The 27,330-nt window shown below is 45.4% G+C and overlaps 1 protein-coding gene across 2 annotated transcripts in view; it reads left to right on the forward strand.

Moving 5' to 3' along the window:
* The first annotated feature begins 8,615 nt into the window (after window positions 1–8,615).
* LOC118374090 (acid-sensing ion channel 2) overlaps window positions 8,616–27,330 on the forward strand; it is a 558,305-nt gene continuing 539,590 nt past the window's right edge. Inside the window, exons 1-2 of one of the 2 annotated variants that reach the window (XM_052519271.1) lie at window positions 8,616–8,925; window positions 9,663–10,283. In XM_052519271.1, the coding sequence (XP_052375231.1) occupies window positions 9,708–10,283 (576 nt within the window). In that variant the 5' untranslated portion in view covers window positions 8,616–8,925; window positions 9,663–9,707. Of the gene's footprint in view, window positions 8,926–8,994; window positions 9,249–9,662; window positions 10,284–27,330 lie in introns of those variants that run through there. The other variant, XM_052519270.1, reaches the window with a different exon arrangement.

Genomic DNA, 27,330 nt, shown 5'->3' on the forward strand with positions numbered 1-27,330 from the left:
AGGTATGCCAAGCTTGTTGCTTCATACCCAAGAAGACTCGAGGCTGTAATCACTGCCAAAGGTGCTTCAACAAAGTACTAATGTGATATTTCAGATTTTGCTTTGTCATTATGTGGTAATATTTCAACCATTTTATAATAAGGCTGTAACATAACAAAATGTGGAAAAAGTCAAGGGGTTGTCATAAGGTGTATGCACCAATTTGTAAGTCGCTCTGGATAAGAGCGTCTGCTAAATGACTTAAATGTAAATGTAATGTAATGTCTGAATACTTTCCGAATGCACTGTGTGTGTAATATAGAACATATAGATAGATATATATATCTACCATTGGCTGAAACATCTGCCCTTTAACTTCAAAACCCCCCTTTCTCTGCTGTTGTATTGAACCAGTGCCACTCTCATACTCCCTTACACTCCCCATGTTTAATACTCCCTAAGAGCTTATTATTTTTCAGAAGCCATTATGTTATGAAAGAGTAATTAACTTACTTGTTCATTCTCCACAAGCGTATCAGTGACTCTTTTTCATTAATTATTTGATAAAATGTCAACACAATACTCTCCCCTGTGGTCATTTTCTTTTCACTCGAACCCTGGGGTAGTGGAGGCCTTTTATCTCTGGTGGAAAAGGAAGTGAACTTTCTGTAATTTGCAGGGTGACTCATCATGATTGTGATTCACATGAATAACAGAACTCAGAGGTTTAGGGACTTATCCACTGACGTCTGAGTGAAAATGGATGACAGAGTACTTCACATTCCATGGCAGGTAGGGCTGAGAAGTGCCAGGGACCACCTGATACGATATATATTGCAATTCACACAATTCTCTCTCTATATATATTGTGATTGGATGTTCTAAACATATTGCCACATCTGCTGCAGAGAGATGAGAGAGAGCCATGAGAAAAGTGTTGATCAGTCAGAGAAATAAAAGTTGTGAAAACATGATGGCTCACTATTTAAAAAGAAGATGGAGAACAAGCTATAGGATGCAAAATACAGAAGTTTTAGCGCCGGTACAGCCGACTAGCTCTCGCTAACGCAACCTAGCAAATAAATTAGTAAATTGATACTTGGGAGTGAAATTATAGTGTGATAGTAACTTTTTAATATATTTTCATCACTAAATTGGCAGGTTATGAACACCCTCAGGTACATGTCAACGCTTTCCAGTGTGAGGAGTTAGACAGCTGCAAGAGGATGAAATGAATTCCATTATGCAGTGCAAATCTAACAATGCATTCTGTAGGAAGACTACAATATCCTGTCTGAGTGGTTGGTTTTATGTAATTGCATTAGTATATGACTTTGGGTAAGGAAACTACTGCTGCATCCTGTAGAATATCCCTGGTAGTTGGTTAAGAGAAAAATGAATCCACTCAAGATGCATTTGCTAAGTACAGAAAAGGTGGTAAATAATAAAGACTTATCTCCTACCCAGGCTAATCCCTGGAAAACTATGCTCATTACTTCAATGGGAAAGGGGAGATTTGCTTAATTAAGTCGTTAAGGAGCCAGCAACCCCACAGCTATTTGGGACCACTGCAAATTTCATTTGAGATAAATGTGATTGACTGATACTGGAACCAGAAATTGGCCTTGGCATTGTTAACACACCTTGAGGCCCCCAGTATTAGCAAGATAATTATCATTTTGCGCAGTTAAACAGGCCCACTGGGCTATATATGGACCAGCCCAACTGGCATTTGCCTGAAATTCCAGATGGCTAGTCCTCTACTGATATTTGTGTCACTTCGTGTGTCAGGCTGTATGTGTATCTTAAGTGCTCACAGACTTTAATTTTTACTCTGAACAAAAATATAAATACAACATTCAATCATTTCAAATATTTTACTGAGTTTCAGTTCATATACGTAAATCAGTCAATTGAAGTAAATTAATTAGGCTCTAATCTATGGATTTCACATGACCGGGAATACAGATATGCATCTGTTGGTCACAGATACACACCCCTTCCTTTTTTTTTAAAGGTATCAGAAAACCAGTCAGTGCCTGTTGTGACCATCATTTGCCTCATGCAACATGACACATCTCCTTCATATACAGTTGATCAGGCTGTTGATTGTGGCTTGTGAAATGTTGTCCCACTCCTCTTCAATGGCTGTGCAGAGTTGCTGGATATTGGTGGGAACTGGAACACGCCGCTGTACACGTTGATCCAGAGCATCCCACACATGCTCAATGGGTAACTTGTCTGGTGAGTATGCAGGCTATGGAAGAACTGGGACATTTTCAGATTTCAATAATTGTGTACAGATCCTTGCGACTAGGGGCTGTGCATTATCATGCTGAAACATGAGGTGATGGCGGTGGATGAATGGCAGCACGAAAATGGGCCTCAGGATCTCGTCACGTGAAATTGCCATCGATAAAATGCAATTGTGTTACTTGTCCATAGCTTATGCCTACCCATACCATAACCCCACCGCCACCATGCTGCACTCTGTTCACAACATTAACATCAGCAAACTGCTCACCCATATGTCTGCCATCTGCCCGGTACAGTTAACCGGGATTCATCTGTGTAGAGCACACTTCTCCAGCGGGCCAGTGGCCATCGAAGGCGAGCATTTGCCCACTGAAGTCGGTTACGACGCCAAACTGCAGTCTGGTCAAGACCCTGTTGAGGATGATGAGCACGCAGATGAGCTTCCCTGAGACGGTTTCTGACAGTTTGTGCAGAAGTTCTTCAGTTGTGCAAACCCACAGTTTCATCAGCTGGAACACTGCTGCTGGGACTTGCTTCCATTCAGCCACAACAGCATTAGTGAGGTCGGGCGATAAGGCCTGGCTCGTAGTCAGAGTTCCAATTCATTCTAAAGCTGTTTGATGGGGTTGAGGTCAGGGCTCTATGCAGTCCAGTCAAGTTCTTCCACACCGATGTCGACAAACCGTTTTGCTTTATGCATGGGGGCATTGTCATGCTGAAACAGGATAGGGCCTTCCCCAAACTATTGCCACAAAGTTGTAAGCACAGAATCGTGCTATGCTGTAGCGTTAAGATTTCCCTTCACTGGAACTAAGGGGCCGAGCCCGAACCATGAAAAACAGCCCTAGAGCATTATTCCTCATCCACCAAACTTTACAGTTGGCACTATGCATTCGGGCAGGTAGTGTTCACCCAGATTTGTGTTTTGGACTGCCAGATGGTGAAGCGTTATTCATCACTCCAGAGAACGTGTTTCCACTGCTCCAGAGTCCAATTGTGGTAAGCTTTACTCCACTCCAGCCGACGCTTGGCATGTGTATGGTGATCTTAGGCTTATGTGCGGCTGCTCGGCAATGGAAGCCCATTTCATGAACAGTTATTTTGCTGATGTTGCTTCCAGAGGCAGTTTGGAACCGAGGACAGACGGTTTTTATGTGCTTCAACACTCGCCGGTCCTATTGTGTGGTCTGTCACTTTGCAGCTGAGCTGTTGTTGCTCCGTTTCCACTTCACAGTAACAGCACTTACAGGGGCAGCTCTAGCAGGACAGAAATGTGATGAACGGACTTGTTGGATAGGTAGCGTCCTATGACGGTGCCACGTTGAAAGTCACTGAGCTCTTCAGTAAGGTCATTCTACTGCCAATGTTTGTCTATGGAGATTGTATGGCTGTTTTCGATTTTATACACCTTTCAGCAACGGTGTGGGTGAAATACGAATCCACTAATTTGAAGGGGTGTCCACATACTTTTGTATATATAGTGTATCATCACGTCACTCTGTTATATAACTATATGATAGTCATTATATCAACATTTGCTCATAAAGGCGCTTCCACCGACATTATTCGCATAATTAATTTTACCTACACAAAAAGATCCCAACATGAACGAACATTGTTGGCATTTCTAAAATTGTACTGGAATGTCATGTTTCCATCAAACGTCAGGTAATTCATCCGCATGAAATGGTTGGATGGAAACATAGTTACTGACACAGACCCCACAAGGAGTGATGGGACCGACTACTGATAAAGAATTTGACTCACTTTAATGCTCCACGCAAGGATCGATCATCAAAGCACTAGCGCAAAGGTAGGTCAATCTTCCGAATAGGCAAAAAAAAGTCCTAGTGGTAGCCTATTATATGGATAATATAACTCAAATTTACCATACAAGAGAATGAATCACACAGGCATGCAAGTTGTGTTGTTCAAGGATGCTGTGTTCAGGCGAAGATTATGACTACCGTAACTGCCCCTGTCATTTGTGGTTCAAGTGTGTAAACCCATCATTTGCCACGCGCCAAACCACTTTCGCTGCATAGGCCTAAAGAGCTTGAGCCGACATATCTACTTTACTTGTTGACATATCTACTTTACATGTCTCAACCGTGGTGGTCCCACAGTTGACGATGAATATATATATATAAAAAACGGTGTTGGGTTTAAAAAGAAAGAGGGATGCAAAGTTTAGTCTCAATAGGGAAAGAGTTAAGAGCTGGAAGGAATTTGGAACAAGCACACCACAATCACAACTTTTGGGTAAGTCTCTATAGATGTTAATTTGGATAAAACGCCTTCGGCTTTTATTAGTATATAATATGTATATAATATGCTAAGTGTGTCTCTAATATATCTGTCTAAATGACTGCTGCCTCATTCCCAGATTTACAAAACAAATCTAGTCAACCTAGGCTAATTCAGGCCTGGGGTGGTCTACAAGCAAGTCCTAATTTTTCTGTTCAGAAATGAAGAGCAAAAGTCTAGCCGACAGCCAATGGATTTCTAAATTGCCGACCCATTGGTCAAAATGAGCTCTGGCGCCAACTACATTGTTCACAAACCATGCTGCTGCTGTAGCATTCATGGGTTGGCCAGTTTTGCCATGCTCTCTGAAATTTTATAGCCTAGCCTATATATTTGAACAGACTATTGATTTCTAGATAAAGATAATTGAATGCTTCCTTGTCCACCCATATAGTGATCATGTACGCAGTAGGCTAGTTAGTTTAGTGGGAGGGCAACAGGAAAATGGAGATATTAAAACATTCGGGGGTCCTAAGCAAGATTTGGTTGGGCCCCAAACGCAAAACATTTCAGTGGCCCCCCTCTTGACGATGGAGAGAGAAATGTATGTTTTAAAGTACATTTCCTGCAGTTCTACACATTTTGCCATGGGGCCTAGAGAAAATGTTTTCAGCCATGACTTATGCCATGTTAATGATATCTAAGTGGGGAGGTCTGGACCTGGAGGTCAAGGCCCCTGGGATGCGTGCCCGGTCAGTATTTGGACATGATAACTGACTAGACTAACTTACCAATCTAAAAAGTTATCCCGTGTCACTCCGTTCCTTCACACTCTCCACTGGCTTCCATATGAGGCTTCCATTTGAAGACCATGGTACTTGCCTACAGAGCAACTAGAGTAACTGCCCCTCCCTACCTTTAGGCTTATGCTCAAACCCTACACCCCAACCCGTTGTACTCTGTTCTGTCACCTCTGGTCTCTTGGACCTCCCACCCCTGTGGTAGGGCAGCTCCCCCTTAGCCCAGTCCAAGCTCCCCTCTGTCCTGGCACCCCAATAGTGGAACCAGCTTCCCCTGAAGCTAGGACCGCAGATTCCCTGCCCATCCTAGGACCGCAGATTCCCTGCCCATCCTAGGACAGCAGATTCCCTGCCAATCTTCTGAAAACAAAAAAAAAAAACGTTAATGAACTAACACTCGCACTTGACTTTTTTTCCCCCTTACAAGCTCTGACTTTTCTGACAGCTACTTTATTGAGAAAAAACTGTACTTACTATGACTGTGATATGTGGTTGTCCCACCTAGCTATCTTAATGTGAATGCACTAACTGTAAGTCACTCTGGACATTAAAATGTAAAAATTGTTAGCTCACATTGCTAATTGTGTGACTGTCAATGACTGACAAAACAAGAGAGAAACTGATGATGCATGACTTTTAAACTTTTACCATTCTGATTCTCATCAGTCAGTTGAGACACCAACTAAGTTCTAAGTTCGTAGTGTGGTGTCAGGAAAATAACCTCACACTCAATGTCAACAAAACTAAGGAGATAATTGTGGACTTCAGGAAACAGCAGAGGGAACACCCCCCTATCCACATCGATGGAACAGTAGTGGAGAGGGTAGTAAGTTTTAAGTTCCTCGGCGTACACATCACAGACAAACTGAATTGGTCCACCCACACAGACAGCATCGTGAAGAAGGCGCAGCAGCACCTCTTCAACCTCAGGAGGCTGAAGAAATTCGGCTTGTCACCAAAAGCACTCACAAACTTCTACAGATGCACAATCGAGAGCATCCTGTCGGGCTGTATCACCGCCTGGTACGGCAACTGCTCCGCCCACAACCGTAAGGCTCTCCAGAGGGTAGTGAGGTGCACAACGCATCACCGGGGGCAAACTACCTGCCCTCCAGGACACCTACACCACCCGATGTCACAGGAAGGCCATAAAGATCATCAAGGACAACAACCACCCGAGCCACTGCCTGTTCACCCCGCTATCACCCAGAAGGCGAAGTCAGTACAGGTGCATCAAAGATGGGACCGAGAGACTGAAAAACAGCTTCTATCTCAAGGCCATCAGACTGTTAAACAGCCACCACTAACATTGAGTGGCTGCTGCCAACACACTGACTCAACTCCAGCCACTTTAATAATGGGAATTGATGGGAAATGATGTAAAATATATCACTAGCCACGTTAAACAATGCTACCTAATATAATGTTTACATACCCTACATTATTCATCTCATATGTATACATATATACTGTACTCTATATCATCTACTGCATCCTTATGTAATACATGTATCACTAGCCACTTTAACTATGCCACTATGTTCACATAGTCATCTCATATGTATATACTGTACTCGATACCATCTGCTGTATCTTGCCTATGCCACTCTGTACCATCACTCATTCATATATCTTATGTACATATTCCTTATCCCCTTACACTTGTGTCTATAAGGTAGTAGTTTTGGAATTGTTAGCTAGATTACTTGTTGGTTATTACTGCATTCTCGGAACTAGAAGCACAAGCATTTCGCTACACTCGCACTAACATCTGCTAACCATGTGTATGTGACAAATAACATTTGATTTGATTTGATTTTGATTTGAGTTCCCAAAACCTGCTTATGTTGCTTATGCCTGAAACCGGCCCTGTGTAGAGGACTATATTTAAGAAATAAGGCCCGAGGGGGTGTCGTATATGGCCAATATATTCACAATACAACGTGGAGTGCCTGGATACAGCCCTAAGCCATAGTATATTGGGCATATACAAAAAAAAACTGAGGTTCCTTATTGCTATTATAAACTAGTTTCCAACGTAATTAGCAGTAAAAATAAAAGTTTTGTCATACCTGTGGTATATGCTCTAATATACCACGGCTGTCAGCCAATCAGCATTCAGGACTCGAATCAACCAGTTTATAATTATCTTCTTATTGGCTAGCCACATACATGCTCTTACCGCTCCTAACTCCATGTCTGTTTCTATTTCATCAAATTTGTAGCCCTCTCCATTTACTATGCTCTTCCTCTCCCTCGATCGTCTCTTCTTCTCTTTTTGCACACATAGCCACACTCCTTTCTCTTCTCAGTCCCCCTCGGTCTCCCCTTGTCTCCTTGTATTACTTGGCACATGCAGCCCTGCTCTCTCCACGCTATACCCCTGCCACCCCCTCTACCGACACACACTGTTACATATCTCTGGGTCAAATGTAGCTTCAACACACAAGTTCTCTCATACAGACTCTGTGATATATCTCACTCACACTAACACACATTACAGAGGGATACACAGAACACACACATCTGGGGTTGTGTATCTGCATTACTTCTCTCTATGTGATATCTCTGTACAGTCCTTGCCTGCTGGGCACAAAATGCAGTGTTTGTTATCAGTGGGGGAGTGGAGACTTTCTGTCTTTCTCCTGCTCCCCCTCCTTCTGTCTCTCTCCATCCCTCTCCACCACTCCTCATGCGTGATCTCTCTCCTCCACCTTTCCCTAACCACCCCTCTCCACCACTCCTCATGCGTGATCTCTCTCCTCCACCTTTCCCTAACCACCCCTCTCCACCACTCCTCATGCGTGATCTCTCTCCTCCACCTTTCCCTAACCACCCCTCTCCACCACTCCTCATGCGTGATCTCTCTCCTCCACCTTTCCCTAACCACCCCTCTCCACCACTCCTCATGCGTGATCTCTCTCCTCCACCTTTCCCTAACCACCCCTCTCCACCACTCCTCATGCGTGATCTCTCTCCTCCACCTTTCCCTAACCACCCCTCTCCACCACTCCTCATGCGTGATCTCTCTCCTCCACCTTTCCCTAACCACCCCTCTCCACCACTCCTCATGCGTGATCTCTCTCCTCCACCTTTCCCTAACCACCACTCTCCACCACTCCTCATGCGTGATCTCTCTCCTCCACCTTTCCCTAACCATCCGTCTCGCTGACAATCTGCGTCCTGCATCCATCCGTCAGTCGGTTAGTGGTGAGATGGGGGATATGAAAACAGGCGGGCGGAAAAGAAAATGAGAGCAAGAGGGAAAGAAAAACAGAAGCAGATTCAATAAGAGACTTCACTGTGGAGAGGAGGAGTGTGTTTGTGTGTGCTCTATCCTCTCTCTCTCTCTCTCTCTGCGCGAGCGTGTGTGCGTCTCTTCTGGCTCCACTGTTGTTCACTGGCTCCATGGATGAGCTGGGAAGAGGAGGTAGAGCGGAATCAGCGGATGCGTCTGGCCAGAGGAGAACGGGAGGACTTTGGATCGGCATGCGCGACAAACTGGCGGCGCTGATCATCAGCGGCTCTATCCTTCCTCCTCCCTCTCCCCTTCTCTCCCTTTCTCTCTCACGTGCACACACACTCTCAGACTCACACACACTCGCACACAGACTGGATGCCATCTCACTAGGCTGAACAAGAGGTGCTTAGGCTTGTCATTAGTCGCACAGGGAGATCCAGAGAGTTGAGTGTGTGTGTGAAGTGGGGACACTGAATACACAGAGGTGGCTTTGATTGGCTCGTGGCTTAAATGACTCTCTCACTCTGTGTCACAGTGAACTTACTTCTGGGATCCTGACAACGAAAACGGTCACTGAGAGAAGGAGAGAGGGCGGGGGGATATTGGAGGAGTGGAGGGGAGAGGTTTCAGGCACAGAGAGGCTGGCATCCAGAGTAACTAGGGACAGAGAAAGAGTGGAGCCGCGGAAGGAAGGGATGCCCTTCACGCTCTCTTTTCTATCTGGAGTAAGGACTTGGGGGTTGTGAAGATCTCTGCCTCATGTACTCTTCCTCTCTCTCTGTCTGTAGGTCTGTCTTTGGCTTGACTTTCTGGGTTGCTTTATTTTGCTCTGTGTCTCTGTGTTTGTCACTCTTTCTGTGCTGCAGGTGTGTATGTTTGGGACACTCACCCTCTCCCCTTTCTCTCTTTCTCTGTGTGAACTGAACGTGTGATTATGTGTTCCTTTTCTAGGTGGTAGTAAGGGCTCTCATTGCATTTTCTCTCTCTCTCTCTCTCTCTCTCTCTCTCTCTCTCTCTCTCTCTCTCTCTCTCTCATTCTTTCTTTCTTTCTCTCTCTCATTCTTTATTTCTTTATCTCTCTCTCCCTCTCCCTCTCTCTCTCTCTCTCTCTCTCTCTCTCTCTCTCTCTCTCTCTGTAGGTGTCTGTGTATTGGAGTGTCTTTGGCTGTGGGACTGGAGGGGTCATGATGGACCTAAAGGAGAGTTGTGGCAGTGAGGGGAGCCATGAGAGCTCCAGTCTGCACCCGTCCTCCTGGCAGGCCTTCTCCCACACCAGCACGCTCCACGGCCTGCGCTTCATCTTCCCCTACGGCCGGCCAACACCTCGCCGCCTGCTCTGGGCCGCCGCTCTGCTGGCCTGCCTGGGCCTCCTGGCCCTGGAGAGTGCCGAGCGCCTGGCCTACTTCCTCTCCTACCCCCATGTGACGAGCGTGGATGCCGTGATGTCGGGCAGCTTGTTGTTCCCTGCCGTCACCGTGTGCAACCTCAACGCCTACCGCTTCAGCCGCCTGTCCCGCAATGACCTGTACCACGCTGGGGAGCTGCTGGCCCTGCTGGACGTCCACCTGAGGATCCCTGAGCCCCAGCTTGCCGAGCCCCACGTCCTGGCCTTCCTCACAGACAAGGCCAACTTCACCGCCTACAGACCCAAGCCCTTCAGCATGCGTGAGTTCACCGAGAGGGTGGGCCACGACCTTAAGGAGATGATGCTCTACTGCCGATACCAAGGCCAGGAGTGCAGCCACAAAGACTTCAAAATCGTAAGTCTACTCATGGTCTCCCTGTCTTTGCTCAGGTCTGGCACGGGTCAGATCTGCTGCTACTGCAGCACAGTTGAGTCTCTCACTCAGAAGACTTTGTCTGTCAAGTGTTAATGTGTGTTCTGTGATATGGTCTACAAGTTTTCAAAGTCTGGGAGAGTTTTTTTTCGCTCTGAGTTGACTTGATGTTTGTTGGTAGCTGCACTGGGTCCCCTGCTGTGTATTTCTCTTGATATTTTTGTACTTCCATCTACAGGTTGTTTTTTTAGTGATTGTGTACTGCAAGCACACACTCTGCAGCTGTCCTGCTACTGTTTTCTTTATTTCATCCATAGGATAGCTCTTGGGGTTTTGACAGTCTGTTGCACAGGTCTCTTGATAGTCCTCATAAATATGGAATATGTAGTTTGTCTTTGGGCTGAACACATGTGATATCATTTCAGATTTCATGGAATGACAGCTTTTGTTACCCAGCTACAGCTCTTGTTACCCAGTTACAGCTCTTGTTACCCAGCTACAGCTCTTGTTACCCAGTTACAGCTGTTGTTGCCCAGTTACAGCTCTTGTTACCCAGTTACAGCTGTTGTTACCCAGTTACAGCTGTTGTTGCCCAGTTACAGCTCTTGTTACCCAGTTACAGCTCTTGTTACCCAGCTACAGCTGTTGTTGCCCAGTTACAGCTGTTGTTACCCAGTTACAGCTCTTGTTACCCAGTTACAGCTGTTGTTGCCCAGTTACAGCTCTTGTTACCCAGTTACAGCTCTTGTTACCCAGTTACAGCTCTTGTTACCCAGTTACAGCTCTTGTTACCCAGTTACAACTGTTGTTGCCCATTAACAACTCTAGTTGCCCAGTTACAGCTGTTGTTGCCCAGTTACTGCTCTTGTTGCCCAGTTACTGCTCTTGTTACCCAGTTACAGCTCTTGTTGCCCACTTACAGCTCTTGTTACCCAGTTACAGCTCTTGTTACCCAGTTACAGCTGTTGTTGCCCAGTTACAGCTCTTGTTACCCAGTTACAGCTCTTGTTACCCAGTTACAACTGTTGTTGCCCATTAACAACTCTAGTTGCCCAGTTACAGCTGTTGTTGCCCAGTTACAGCTGTTGTTGCCCAGTTACTGCTCTTGTCCACATACATCTCTTGTTGGCCAGTTACATCTCTTGTTGGCCAGTTACATCTCTTGTTGGCCAGTTACAGCTGTTGTTGGCCAGTTACAGCTCTTGTTGCCCAGATACAGCTCTTGTTGCCCAGTTACTGCTCTTGTCCACATACAGCTCTAGTTGGCCAGTTACATCTCTTGTTGCCCAATTACAGCTGTTGTTGCTCAGTTACAGCTCTTGTTGCCCAGTTACTGCTCTTGTCCACATACAGCTCTAGTTGGCCAGTTACATCTCTTGTTGGCCAGTTACATCTCTTGTTGGCCAGTTACAGATGTTGTTGGCCAGTTACAGCTGTTGTTGCCCAGTTACAGCTCTTGTCCACGTACATCTCTAGTTGCCCAGGGACATCTGTAGTTGCCCAGGGACAGCTCTTGTTGACCAGTAAGAGCTCTTGTTGACCAGTTACAGCTGTTGTTGCCCAGTTACAACTCTAGTTGGCCAGTTACAGCTGTTGTTGCCCAGTTACAGCTTTTGTTGCCCAGTTACAGCTCTTGTTGCCCAGTTACTTCTCTTGTCCACATACATCTCTTGTTGGCCAGTTACATATCTTGTTGGCCAGTTACAGATCTTGTTGGCCAGTTACAGCTGTTGTTGGCCAGTTACAGCTGTTGTTGCCCAGTTACAGCTGTTGTTGCCCAGTTACAGCTCTTGTTGCCCAGTTACTTCTCTTGTCCACATACATCTCTTGTTGGCCAGTTACATCTCTTGTTGGCCAGTTACAGCTGTTGTTGCCCAGTTACAGCTGTTGTTGCCCAGTTACAACTCTTGTTGCCCAGTTACTGCTCTTGTCCACATACAGCTCTAGTTGGCCAGTTACATCTCTTGTTGGACAGTTACAGCTGTTGTTGGCCAGTTACATCTCTTGTTGGCCAGTTACATCTCTTGTTGGCCAGTTACATCTCTTGTTGGCCAGTTACAGCTGTTGTTGGCCAGTTACAGCTCTTGTTGGCCAGTTACAGCTCTTGTTGGCCAGTTACAGCTGTTGTTGGCCAGTTACAGCTCTTGTTGCCCAGTTACTGCTCTTGTCCACGTACAGGTCTAGTTGGCCAGTTACAGCTCTTGTGGCCCAGTTATAGCTCTTGTTGCCCGGTTACAGCTCTTGCCCGGTTACAGCTCTTGCCCAGTTACAGCTCTTGCCCAGCTACAGTTTGTAGCCCACAAATTCTCCAGACCATGCACAGGCTGTAGTATATGTACAGGTTGCTGCTAATGAGTTTTCCTCAGTGCTTTTTGTCTTGTAGCCATAGAGCCGTAGCACACACAAAGGCCCTGCTGTAGACATGCCTTTAGGCTCTGATCTGCTTTGATGAGGTTCCCTTTGAGGAGTGTAATAATTTTTGTCATTAAAGGAGAATATCAAAGACATCACTCTCTGTCTAAACTAGCATACTGGCAGCTTGTAGATTGTCTGAGTTGAGGTATCCAGGTCGCTCAGTTTTGTAGTCACAGATGGGATTCATATCTTGGTTTTTCATCTCGGAACACACTCACTGTCAAGACTAACTGGCAAGGCAACAGTGATGTGTAATGTAATAGCTTACCTGGTATTATTGGGGTGGTCTCAGTGACTCATTTATAATTCTGTGAGGAATGAGTCATTCTTCAATGGTGAATCTGTAACCTAGTAATCTTTTGGGAATCTCCGTTTGGACAATATGTAATTTCCTGTTAACTATGTTGGATCCTTTGGGTGTAAATATTGACCTAAGAATGCTCTGAAGTCAAACTTGCTAGTCCCTGTAGTGATTTATGTACTCGTGACGTTTCTTCAAATCAAATTGTATTGGTTACATACACATATTTAGCAGATGTTATTGCGGATTTAGCGACATGCTTGTGTTCCTAGCTCCAACAGTGCAGTAATATCTAACAATTCACAACAATACATACAAATCTAAAGTAAAATAATGGAGTTAAGAAATACAGTACTGGTCAAAAGTTAGGACACACCTACTCATTCTAGTGTGTTTCTTTATTTTTACTGTTGTTTACATTGTAGATTAATAGTGAAGACATCAAAACTATAAAATAACACATATGGAATCATGTAGTAACCAAAAAAGTGTTCAACAAATCTAAATATATTTTATATTTCAGTTTCTTCAAAGTAGCCACCCTTTGACTTGATGACAACCTTGCACAGTCTTGAAGGAGTTCCCACATACGCTGAGCACTTTTTGGTTTCTTTTCCTTCACTCTGCAGTCCAACTCATCCCAAACCATCTCAATTGGGTTAAGGTCAGGTGATTGTGGAGGCAAGGTCATCTGATGCAGTACTCTATCACGCTCCTTCTTGGTCACATAGCACTTACACAGCCTGGAGGTGTGTTGGGTCATCGGTGAAAAATATTTTTATTTGTTTAACACTTTTTTTTAGTTACGACATGATTCCATATGTGGTATTTCAAAGTTTTGATGTCTTCACTATTATTCTAAAATGTAGAAAATAGTAAAAATAAAGCAAAAACCTTGAATGAATAGGTGTGTCCAAACTTTTGACAGGTACTGTATAGAAATATTTGGACGAACAATGTCGGAGTGGCATTGACTAAAATACCATAGAATATAATACAGTATATACATATGAGATGAGTAAAGCAGTATGTAAACATTATTAAAGTGACTAGTGTTCCATTATTAAAGTGACCAGTGATTCCATGTCTATGTATATAGGGCAGCAGCCTCTAAGGTGCAGGGTTGAGTAAAAGAGTGTTTGCTGGCTAGTGATGGCTATTTAATAGTCTGATGGTCTTGAGATAGAAGCTATTTTTCAGTCTCTCGGTCCCAGCTTTGATGCACCTGTACTGACCTCGCCTTCTGGATGGTAGCGGGATGAACAGGCCGTGGCTCGGGTAGTTGATGTCCTTGATGTTTTTTTTGGCCTTCCTGTGACATCGGGTGCTGTAGGTGTGCTGGAGGGCAGGCTGTGTGCCCCCGGTGATGCGTTGGGCAGACCGCACCACCCTCTGGAGAGCCCTGCGGTTGCGGGCAGTGCAGTTGCCGTACCAGGCAGTGATACAGCCCGACAGGATGCTCTCAGGTGTGCATCTGTAAAACTTTGTGAGGGTCTTAGGGACCAAGCCAAATTTCTTCAGCCTCCTGAGGTTGAAGAGATGCTGTTGCGCCTTCTTCACCACACTGTCTGTGTGGCTGGACCATTTCAGATCGTTGTGATGTGTACGCTGAGGAACTTTAAGCTTTTTACCTTCTCCACTGCGTTTTGTTGACGTTGAGGGAGAAGTTATTTTCCTCGCACCACTCTGACAGGGCCCTCACTTCCTCTCTGTAGGCTGTCTCATCATTGTTGGTAATCAGGCCTACAACTGTTGTGTCGTCTGAAAACTTGATGATTGAGTTGGAGGTGTGCATGGCAACGCAGTCATGGGTAAAGAGGGAGTACAGGAGGGGGCTGAGCGTGCACCCTTGTGGGGCCCCTTTGTTGAGGATCAGCGATGTGGAGATGCTGTTTCCTACCTTCACCACCTGGGCGCGGGATAGGGCAGTGTGCAGTGCGATGGCGATTGCATCGTCTGTGGATCTATTGGGGACATATGCAAATTGCATTGGGTCTAGGGTGTCAGGTAAGTTAGAGGTGAAATGAATCTTAACTAGCCTCTCAAAGCACTTCATGATGATAGAAGGGAGAGTTACGGGGCGATAGTCATTTAGTTCAGTTACCTTTGCTTTCTTGGGTACAGGAATAATGGTGGACATCTTGAAGTAAGTGGGGACAGCAGTCTGGGATAGGGAGAGATTGAATATATCCGTAAACACTCTAGCCAGCTGGTCTGCGCATGCTCTGAGGACGCAGCTAAGGAGGCCGTCTGGGCCAGCAGCCTTCAGAAGGGTTAACAAGTTGAAATGTCTTACTTACGTCAGCCACGGAGAAGGAGAGACCACAGTCCTAGGGAACATGCCGTGTCGGTGGCACTGTGTTATCCTCAAAGCGGGCAAAGAAGGTGTTTAGCTTGTCCAGGAGGAAGACATCGGTGTTCGCAACGTGGCTGGTTTTCCCTGTGTAATCCGTGATTGTCTGTAGACCCAGCCACATACGTCTTGTCTCTGAGCCATTGAATTGCGAGCCCACTTTGTCTCTGTACTGACGTTTTGCCTGTTTGATTGCCTTACGGAGGGAATAACTACTCTGTTTGTATTCAACCATATTCCCAGTCACCTTGCCATGGTTAAATACAGTGGTCTGCGCTTTCAGTTTTGCGCGAATGCTGCCATCTATCCATGATTTCTGATTTGGGTAGGTTTTAATGGTCACAGTGGGAACAACATCTGCTATACACTTCCTGATTAACTCAGTCACCGTGTCAGTGTATACATCAATGTTATTCTCAGAGGCTACCTGGAACATATCCCAGCCCGCATGATCAAAACAATCTTGAAGCATGGATTCTGATTGGTCAGACCAGCATTGAATAGACCTTAGCACGGGTACTTACTGTTTGAGTTTCTGCCTATAGGAAGGGATGAGCAAAATGGAGTCATTAGTGTTTTAGTAGCGCGAGTGCTACAGTCAATGTGTTGATAGAACTTTGGAAGCATTTTCCTCAAATTTGCTTTGTTAAAATCCCCAGCCACAATAAATGTGGCCTCAGGCTATGTGGGTTCCAGTTTGGCTGTGACTATAACCGAAGATAATTATCTTGGGAGGTAATACGGTCGGCATTTGATTCTGAGGTATTCTAGGTCGGATGAACAAAAGGACTTGAGTTTCTGTACATTATCACAATCACACCATGAGTAGTTAATCATGAAACATACAACCCTGCCTTTCTTCTTCCCAGAGAGTTCTATATTCCTGTCTGCGCAATGTACTGAGAACCCAGCTGGCTGTATGGACGGGGACAGTATATCCGGAGAGAGCCATGATTCCGTGAAACAGAGCTTGGCTACTTTATTGTCCAGAGACTGAACATTAGCGAGTAATATACTCTCAGTGGCTTTTGAGTTATTCTTATCTTGTGACTCTCATTTGACCTGTGTCAGGGAGAATGTTGGAGCCTAAGATTTTCATTGTACCCTGAAATCACACCTGCAACCCTGTACATGTGACTGTTAAACACTCTGAATCTGAATCATGTTGACAGTCTACAAGAGAATGCACTGTCATCTCTGCCCACTGCCTGTTTCCTTGGTCTCTCTCTTTCTCATTCCATTCTGCCCCTTCCTTTGTCAGAAAAAAATCCTTCTACCAAGGCATAAAGATTCACTGAAATAGAAACACACACACACTGGAGCATTACCATGACACAACAGGAACCAGAGTTTGAGTGACATTGTGATGAATGACCGCAGGGAGGATTGTGGGAACATGGGCGTCAGTGTGATGTGACAGATGGAACTGGAACAGAATAGAATACTACACAAAAGAGAAAGCACAAATGTGTTTTTCCATTTTAGTGATAGTGTCAATGTGTACATTTGAAATGTATTTACTCATGTGAATACAGATTGCATTTGTGTGAGCGTTAGATTCTAAATGTAAATACATTTGAATAATTGAAAAGTCTGTGTAGCCTATATGTGAGGCTGGAGCCGTGTGTGTGTGTGTGTGTGTGTGTGTGAAGGTGTGTATGTGTGAAGGTGTGTATGTGTTTATAATGTGTGAATGTGATTCTGATTGTGTTAAGTAATGCTCCCCCTGTGTGATTATTACAGCCCTGATTAAACACTGATTGATCACAGTGACAGGCTACATCAGTGTCTGCCAGACTGAATGCAGCTCAATGTGACAGTTCTACAGTAGCATCCCCTCAGCTTGATGCCAGGGTGGGCCCTATCACACACTCAACCTTAATGAGAGCCAGCCAGGATGGCCTGATGATAGCAGCCAGACTAGGGGCTCTGTATAACAGACGCTAATTAGCAATACATCTGACCCAGCCTGGCCAAGGATTACAACCACAATAGTGTATTTTCAGCACCGCATTTATGCACTACACAACCTGTGGCCTCATCTGACTGGCTGGTTGTAATAGATTCGTCTAACTACATGGCCAATTGCCTATGTCTACATTGTTGTGTCTGTGTTTAACCTTGATTCCTATGAAGGGATATATCCACTCGAAGTAAGTTTATTGGGTGTCAGATAGCCTAGAGGTTAAAAGTGTTGGGCCAGCAACTGAAAGGTCGCTGGTTCGAATCCCTGAGCCTACTGAAAAGTGTGTCGATGTGCCCTTGAGCAAGACACTTAACCCTAGTCACTCTGGATAAGAGTGTCTGCTAAATAACTCAAATGTAAAAATGTCCCACCATCAGAGCAGAACAGAACACCAACAAGTAGGGGGGTAGGCTACATTTGGTTTCCTCTCACTAAAAATTGTATTTGTTTTAAAATTGTGCATTTCACTCCATTTGAAATCCCCATGCACAATAATACATCCTTAATGTGAATGGATCCATTCATCGCTAATGTGCCACTACGAAGCCACTTTACACTCCCTACAGGGCACGGCTCAGTCTGTTAAAGCGCACGGGAACCACTGCTAACGCACTCTCCCTGGTCCGCCCCTCTAAAACACCCCAGAGACAGGACAGCAACCTGTTCAGCAGAATAAACCTGGGGTGAGGCCTGGCTTGAAATGTGCATGCCCTGCTGTTTATTTAAAAGACACTGCAATAGTGTGGATAATGTGAAGTAGTGAATTATGGTGGTCTCTGGACAGTGGTGCGGTTTTCGAGAGAGAAGGGGAGCGCTTGAGTCAGTGAAGACGGAGGGACGTGAGAGAAAAAGAGAACGTGATGGAGCCCCAGTCAGTCAGTAAAGAGGGTGAGAGAAAATGGGATGTGAAGGCATGGAGAGAAGGACTAGGTGGTAAAGCCAGCAGGGAGAGACAGACTAGATGGAGAGATGGACTAGGTGGTAAAGCCAGCAGGGAGAGACGGACTAGATGGAGAGATGGACTAGGTGGTAAAGCCAGCAGGGAGAGATGGAGAGATGGACTAGATGAAGAAATGGACTAGGTGGTAAAGCCAGCATGGAGAGACAGACTAGATGGAGAGAAGGACTAGGTGGTAAAGCCAGCAGGGAGAGACAGACTAGATGGAGAGAAGGACTAGGTGGTAAAGCCAGCAGGGAGAGACAGACTAGATGGAGAGATGGACTAGGTGGTAAAGCCAGCAGGGAGAGACGGACTAGATGGAGAGATGGACTAGGTGGTAAAGCCAGCAGGGAGAGACGGACTAGATGGAGAGATGGACTAGGTGGTAAAGCCAGCAGGGAGAGACAGACTAGATGGAGAGATGGACTAGGTGGTAAAGCCAGCAGGGAGAGACGGACTAGATGGAGAGATGGACTAGGTGGTAAAGCCAGCAGGGAGAGATGGAGAGATGGACTAGATGAAGAAATGGACTAGGTGGTAAAGCCAGCGTGGTAAAGCCAGCGGGGAGAGATGGAGAGATGGACTAGATGGAGAGATGGACTAGGTGGTAAAGCCAGCGGGGAGAGATGGAGAGATGGACTAGATGGAGAGATGGACTAGATGAAGAGATGGACTAGGTGGTAAAGCCAGCAGGGAGAGATGGAGAGATGGACTAGATGGAGAGATGGACTAGATGAAGAGATGGACTAGGTGGTAAAGCCAGCAGGGAGAGATGGAGAAATGGACTAGGTGGTAAAGCCAGCGGGGAGAGATGGAGAGATGGACTAGATGGAGAGATGGACTAGATGAAGAGATGGACTAGGTGGTAAAGCCAGCAGGGAGAGATGGAGAGATGGACTAGATGGAGAGATGGACTAGATGAAGAGATGGACTAGGTGGTAAAGCCAGCATGGAGAGATGGACTAGATGGAGAAATGGACTAGGTGGTAAAGCCAGCGGGGAGAGATGGAGAGATGGACTAGATGGAGAGATGGACTAGATGAAGAGATGGACTAGGTGGTAAAGCCAGCAGGGAGAGATGGAGAAATGGACTAGGTGGTAAAGCCAGCGGGGAGAGATGGAGAGATGGACTAGATGGAGAGATGGACTAGATGAAGAGATGGACTAGGTGGTAAAGCCAGCAGGGAGAGATGGAGAAATGGACTAGGTGGTAAAGCCAGCGGGGAGAGATGGAGAGATGGACTAGATGGAGAGATGGACTAGATGAAGAGATGGACTAGGTGGTAAAGCCAGCATGGAGAGATGGAGAGATGGACTAGATGGAGAGATGGACTAGATGAAGAGATGGACTAGGTGGTAAAGCCAGCAGGGAGAGATGGAGAAATGGACTAGGTGGTAAAGCCAGCATGGAGAGATGGAGAGATGGACTAGATGGTAAAGCCAGCAGGGAGAGATGGAGAGATGGACTAGATGAAGAGATGGACTAGGTGGTAAAGCCAGCATGGAGAGATGGAGAGATGGACTAGATGGTAAAGCCAGCAGTGAGAGATGGAGAGATGGACTAGATGGAGAGATGGACTAGGTGGTAAAGCCAGCATGGAGAGATGGAGAGATGGACTAGGTGGTAAAGCCAGCATGGAGAGATGGAGAGATGGACTAGATGGAGAGATGGACTAGGTGGTAAAGCCAGCATGGAGAGATGGAGAGATGGACTAGATGAAGAGATGGACTCGGTGGTAAAGCCAGCATGGAGAGATGGAGAGATGGACTAGGTGGTAAAGCCAGCATGGAGAGATGGAGAGATGGACTATATGGAGAGATGGAGTAGATGAAGAGATGGACTAGGTGGTAAAGCCAGCAGGGAGAGATGGACTAGATGGAGAAATGGACTAGATGGTAAAGCCAGCATGGAGAGATGGAGAGATGGACTAGGTGGTAAAGCCATCAGGGAGAGATGGAGAGATGGACTATATGGAGAGATGGAGTAGATTAAGAGATGGACTAGGTGGTAAAGTCAGCAGGGAGAGAGAGAGAGATGGACTAGATGGAGAAATGGACTAGATGGTAAAGCCAGCAGGGAGAGAGAGAGCGATGGACTAGGTGGGAAAGCCAGCAGGGAGAGAGAGCTGGACTAGGTGGTAGGTAAAGCCAGCAGGGAGAGAGAGAGAGATGGACTAGGTGGAGAGATGGACTAGGTGGTAAAGCCAGCAGGGAGAGAGAGAGAGATGGACTAGGTGGTAAAGCCGGGAGGGAGAGAGAGAGAGATGGACTAGGTGGAGAGATGGACTAGGTGGGAAAGCCAGCAGGGAGAGAGAGCTGGACTAGGTGGTAGGTAAAGCCAGCAGGGAGAGAGAGAGAGATGGACTAGGTGGAGAGATGGACTAGGTGGTAAAGCCAGCAGGGAGAGAGAGAGAGATGGACTAGGTGGTAAAGCCGGGAGGGAGGGAGGGAGGGATCGACTTGGTGGTAAAGCCAGCAGGGAGAGAGAGAGATGGACTAGATGGTAAAGCCAGCAGGGAGAGAGAGAGATGGACTAGGTGGTAAAGCCAGCAGGGAGAGAGAGAGATGGACTAGATGGTAAAGCCAGCAGGGAGAGAGAGAGAGATGGACTAGATGGTAAAGCCAGCAGGGAGAGAGAGAGCTGGATTGGGTGGTAAAGCCAGCAGAGAGAGAGAGATGGATTAGGTGGTTAAGCCAGCAGGGAGAGCGAGAGAAGATGAATATGGCCCATTACCTCAGCAGCCTGCCTGGAGACATGCTTCATCATGGAGGGGGGGACACAGAAGGACGGGACAGAGTGTGTGTTTCTGTACTGTATCACATAATACATGTATGTGTTCTTTTGTATTAATTCAAATGTAAGACACTGATGCCCTTTGCAACCACGTACCAATGTGAAAGTTGATTCTCGGCCCTCACTAGCATGAAAACTAAATACAGGCATGGACTGTGTGTAGAAAATGATATAAGACTTAGACTCTCTCCAATATAACCCAACATTGCAGAGTTATGTGCATCCTTTCAAGCACACCCCTCTCATTAACCTGTGGTGAGGTATTCACAATTTTCGATGAACACATATGGTTTTATATGTAAGATGGTTAAATAAAGAGCAAAATTATTGAATATTAGTATTTGTGCCCTGGTTCTATAAGAGCTCTTTGTCACTTCCCATGAGCAGGGTTGTGACAACAACTCAAACTCATTCTTATGTTTAATAAATGTATCGTATAGTGTGTGTGGCAGGCTTACAATGATGGTAAAAAACAACATTTGAGAGTGCGCTGACCCTGGTGCTAGAGGGGGTACGGAGCTGGAGGTTGAATGGTTGAAGGGATACGGGACTATTTAAAGTTTGGGGACCACTGGGCAAAACTAACCAATTCTAAATGCCACTAGCAGTTCGCTAAGTAGGATCGTCACTAACATTAGTTACCACAGCCACAAAGTCATAAACCTGTTTCTGCAACTTCTCTTCTTATAATCAGATCAAAATAACCCTAATCTGCGCTGTACTGCAGCGCCAGCTGTGCCACCAGAGACTCTGGGTTCGCGACCAGGCTCTGTCGTAACCGGCCGCGACCGGGAGGTCCGTGGGGCGACGCGCAATTGGCCTAGCGCTGTCCGGGTTAGGGAGGGTTTGGCCGGTAGGGATAATATCCTTGTCTCATCGCGCACCAGCGACTCCTGTGGCGGGCCGGGCGCAGTGCGCGCTAACCAAGCTTGCCAGACGCACGGTGTTTCCTCCGACACATTGGTGCGGCTGGCTTCCGGGTTGGATGGCGCTGTGTTAAGAAGCAGTGCGGCTTGGTTGGGTTGTGTATCGGAGGACGCATGGCTTTCAACCTTCGTCTCTCCCGAGCCCGTACGGGAGTTGTAGCGATGAGACAAGATAGTAGCTACTAAACAATTGGATACCACAAAATTGTGGAGAAAAAGGGGTAAAATAAATAAAAAATAACCCTAACCTTAACCACTGCTAACCTTAAATTAAGACCAAAAAGTACATTTTTGTTTTCATGCATTTTTACGATATAGCCCATGGATGTGGTCACTAATGAAACCCGTAAAGTAGCCTACACAGAAAATTGCCCAATTTTTCCAAACCTGCAGCTCATTGTTGGAACACACATTTATTTCTCTACATCAATCAACCAGTCTATTTTGAATTTGCCTTAAAACTGTCAACGTTTTGTCAAGGAATGTGGTATCCCATCAGTTAGATACGTTTTTCTAGTTTTATAGACATATACCGTGTCTGTAGGTGCACACAGCAGGCTTGTGTAGATGGAGCGGTCGGAACGCAATTGAGTGAGTGAGACATGGTGGGTTTATTTTCTGTTGTGTCCCGCAAATGCACAAATGGAACACTGGAGTCCAAGCAAATTAACGTTGTCTTCAAGCCAACATTTTGACCAAGTAGTTTTACAGTATTTGAAAAAACATTGATCTCTGTTTTATGATGGAGTTTTGAAGACAGTTCGAGTACTCATGTCCATCCTGAGCTGTGATCAGTCACTCAAAGCACACACAAATATACAGTATGTGTTAGTGATGTGCAAACTAGCACACTCACATGCATGCACACACACACACACACACACACACACACACACACAGACACACACTCTTGTATAAGTAATTCTGTGGGGACACACAATTCAGTCCCATTCACAATCCTGTTTTCCCTAACCCTTACCCTAACCTAAACCCCATTTACTATCATTGTGGGGAATTCTGGTCCCCACAAGTATAATTAAACACATTCATGCTTACAGCAACCGGAGCCAATTAACAACATGATTTGCCAAGGCAGGATACTATGAGCACAGCCTAATCCAGAAATCTGGCAGTGGCTTCTGATTAAATTCAATTTTTACACAACCGCTTGTTGCAATTTCGACGAGGCCCTCTTGTTTAGATATCGGTAAGTGGACTGGAGGCAGGGCATGAAAGGGATAACAAATCCAGTTATTTTGGGAAAGTACCTGCGTAGTTGCGCACCCAACTCACTCAGGTGCTTCGCTATATATCACATTTGACATTTTCCGTAAGCTTGAGTTAATTTGCGCACAAAAAGCATACAACTATGGAAAGACCTGTGTGTTGTCCTTGTTAATGCAGACAGAGGAGAGCTCCAACTTCTTAATCATAGCCTCAATTTCGTCCCGCACATTGATTAAAGTTGCGCAGAGTCCCTGTAATCCTAGATTCAGATCATTCTGGCGAGAAAAAACGTAAAGTTATCATGCAAGTGGCCAGACAAGTGAAAATTGTGGTCAGTAAATAAAACTTTAAGCTTGTCTCTCAATTTAAAAAAACGTGTCAATACTTTGCCCCTTGATAACCAGCACACTTCTGTATATGGTCGCTGCCCAAAACTTGAATACATCTGGCCCTTCTTTGGACACTGTGTTAACTTCTTACAGCTACCCCCCTACTTTTGTTCATTTTCCGCCTGAAGACATACCCAAATCTAACTGCCTGTAGCTCAGGCCCAGAACCAAGGATATTTTTTTTATTTTTTTTATTTTACCTTTATTTAACCAGGCAAGTCAGTTAAGAACATATTCTTATTTTCAATGACGGCCTGGGAACAGTGGGTTAACTGCCTGTTCAGGGGCAGAACGACAGATTTGTACCTTGTCAGCTCGGGGGTTTGAACTCGCAACCTTCCGGTTACTAGTCCAACGCTCTAACCACTAGGCTACGCTGCCGCCCCGATATGCATATTCTTGGTTTCATTTGAATGAAATCACTCTGAGGTTTGTGTAAATGTGAATTGAATGTAGGAGAATATAATACAATAGATCTGGTTTAGATAATACAACGAACAAACCATACATTTTTTCATTATTATTGTTGTATCATCATCTTTAAAATGAACAAGACAAAACAAACATTCAGATAGGATGATGGGGACAATTTCAGTGAAAAACATAAGAGGGCAACATTACTTCAGTTTCAGAATGATAACTTCAAAATGAGTGTGCTACATGACATTTATCATGAAGTCACCCAGGTGTCCCACACAACTAGCCCAAATGTACCCAAGTGACCAAATTGGTGAAGTTATACATTTTGAATGGAATAACTATATACAAAATACCAAAATGGTATTCTAACACACACACCCCAAAAAATGGAGAAAAAAAACATGAAAAAAAAACCTTTACAAAATAACACTTTCAATATTTGGAAGACCCTCAGTCCTCTACACAATATTGTGCTGCTGATGCCAGGTGCCATAGCAGTCTCTTTCTGCTGTAAAGCAGAGGGTCACCAAGCATGTGGTGCAGGTGATGGGGGACTTCATTTTGCAAAGAACACAGCGACGCCTCCATGCTGTGCCCTTTTGTCCCTGAGGCACATGCATGTCTGCAGAAATACATTTGGGCAGATGAACACCACTTGTGGCAGGAGCTGGATGAACCAGCTTCAGTGGGGGATGGACACCTTGCCCTGGGGGCTCCCATTCGGAGTCAGTGTCACTGTGAAAGAAAATGTTCAGTTAGAATAGTTTCACATATGAGCCCTGTATCAACAGGTATAATAAACAGATATATATAGAGTACAGGGAACATAAGGTTGAATATATTATTATAGACCTGCTAGATCTACTGTCTCATTTATATTATGACAGACCAGCAAGATCTACTATCTATTTTATATTAGGACATTTCAGCTAGATCTACTGTCTCTATTATATTACAACAGACCAGCTGTATCTACGGTCTTCTTTTCACTTTGGCCATTGTTGTGGGCCTGCCCTCCCTTCAACAGCCTAAATCATTTTTTAAATCTGACAACGCAGTTGGATTAGCAAGATTCTAGGCTTTCGAAACATGTGAGACACTTGTATTTTCATGAATGTTTAATATGACTATTTATGTAGCGATCACCGTATGTTGTCGAATTGAATCCCGCTAACGGGTTTGGTGCGCAGAGAGGTTAACAAACCTCCGGGCCTCCCGGGTGGCGCAGTGGTCTAGGGCACTGCATAGCAGCGCTAGCTGTGCCCCCAGAGACTCTGGGTTCGCACCCAGGCTCTGTTGCAGCCGGCCGCGACTGGGAGGTCCGCGGGGCGATGCACAATTGGCCTAGCGTCGTCCGGGTTAGAGAGGGTTTGGCCGGTAGTGATATCCTTGTCTCATGCACCAGCGACTCCTGTGGCGGGCCGGGCGCAGTGCATGCTAACCAAGTGTTCCCTCCGACACATTGGTGCGGCTGGCTTCCGGGTTGGAGTTGCGCTGTGTTAAGAAGTGCGCTGTGTTAAGAAGTGCGCTGTGTTAAGAAGTGTTTCGGAGGACACATGGTTTTCGACCTTCGTCTCTTCCGAGCCCGTACGGGAGTTGTAGTGGTGAAACAAGATAGTAACTACTAACAATTGGATACCACGAAATTGGGGAGAAAAGGATACCACGAAATTGGGGAGAAAAGGTGGTAAAATAAAACATTTAAATAAATAAAAACTCCAAACGAGCTTCAACACTCCTTCCGTGGCCTCCAACTGATTTTAAATGCTAGTAAAACTAAATGCATGCTCTTCAACCGATCGCTGCCCGCACCCGCCCACCCGAACTAGCATCACTACTCTGGACGGTTCTGACTTAGAATATGTGGACAACTACAAATACCTAGATGTCTGGTTAGACTGTAAACTCTCCTTCAAGACTCATATTAAGCATCTCCAATCCAAAATTAAATCTAGAATCGGATTCCTATTTCGCAACAAAGCCTCATTCACTCTCTCTCTCTCTCCCCTCTCTCTCTCTCTCGATCTCTGTTCCTCCCTACCTCTCTCTCTCTCTCTCTCTCTCTCTCTCTCTCTCTCTCGATCTCTCTCTCTCTCTCTCTCTCTCTCTCTCTCTCTCTCTCTCTCTTGATCTCTGTTCCTCCCTACCTCTCCCTCCCCTGGGGTTTGTATCCAGACAGAGCCCCCCAGACATCTTACTGACTCAATACCAGCTCAAAGCCTGTCGTCATTGGGACACCTGGACGAAACAACACAACACCAGGAAATCCATCCATAAAATTGTGCTGTAAGGGAACTGCTACTGGTGTTTCAGTCTGGAGAAAAATAGTTTGAGTGGCGGTGGCACGGCATTGAATTGGTAGTGTGAGTGTGGGATGTAATGCCTACTCTGATCAATTCACTGATGTTTCTTAGAGGTCCTCTCTTGTAAAGACTCTGGTGAGGTACACAAGCCTTTATTCTGCTTCCAATAGGGTTTCTGACAAATGTGATGTTAATTACCTTCTAGTTACTTTCTTACTGTCATACTCCACAGTCTGTGTACCTAAGAGGCAACAGAGAGACATACCTTATGAATCCTTTAGTATGTATGGTATCCCACCTTGGCAGATAGTATGCTGCATAAGTTATTCAAATTATCAGTATTACAACTGCACATTCTGTTCATTAAAACGGTTGAAAGCCGTCAGAAATCAATACATGAATGCAACTGGGGTTGCTAAGGCAACAGCCTTAAGTTTACATATATGCACGCCATACAGGCAAAAATATTCAAAAAGATTAACACACACACACACACACAGAAACACACACAGAAACACACACAGACACACACACACACACATACACTCCCCTCCACCCCCCAGGTCCAGGTTGTTGTCCTCAGTACTGTAGTTCTTCTGTTTAGCATTCACACTCATCCTTGGTCTGTGAGTTGTGGCATCGTTTCCCCTCCCATCCATTATTCAAGGCTGTGTGGCTGTGAGATCCATGGACCTGGATCCAGACAAGTCCCCAAAATACCCACAGGCAGTACCGTTGGGCTCGCGGCCATGTCTAGGTTAGCCTACTGGAAACACTGGTGTTTCTGGTCATGCTACAGATGCTAATACTAGCAGTGCTGCAGTAGCCAGAGTTAAGTGCTCTGACCTAATTATTATTGTTTTTATATATATATTTTTTCTTTAACCTTTATTTAACTAGGAAAGTCAGTTAAGAACACCTTATTTACACTGACGGCCTAATGCTATCCTTAGCTTTCCTGTTGGTGCTTTGGGTGTGTGTGCCTGTCTGCTGTT

The sequence above is a fragment of the Oncorhynchus keta genome, chromosome 5 (assembly GCF_023373465.1).
Source record: "Oncorhynchus keta strain PuntledgeMale-10-30-2019 chromosome 5, Oket_V2, whole genome shotgun sequence".
Classification (NCBI taxonomy): domain Eukaryota; kingdom Metazoa; phylum Chordata; class Actinopteri; order Salmoniformes; family Salmonidae; genus Oncorhynchus; species Oncorhynchus keta.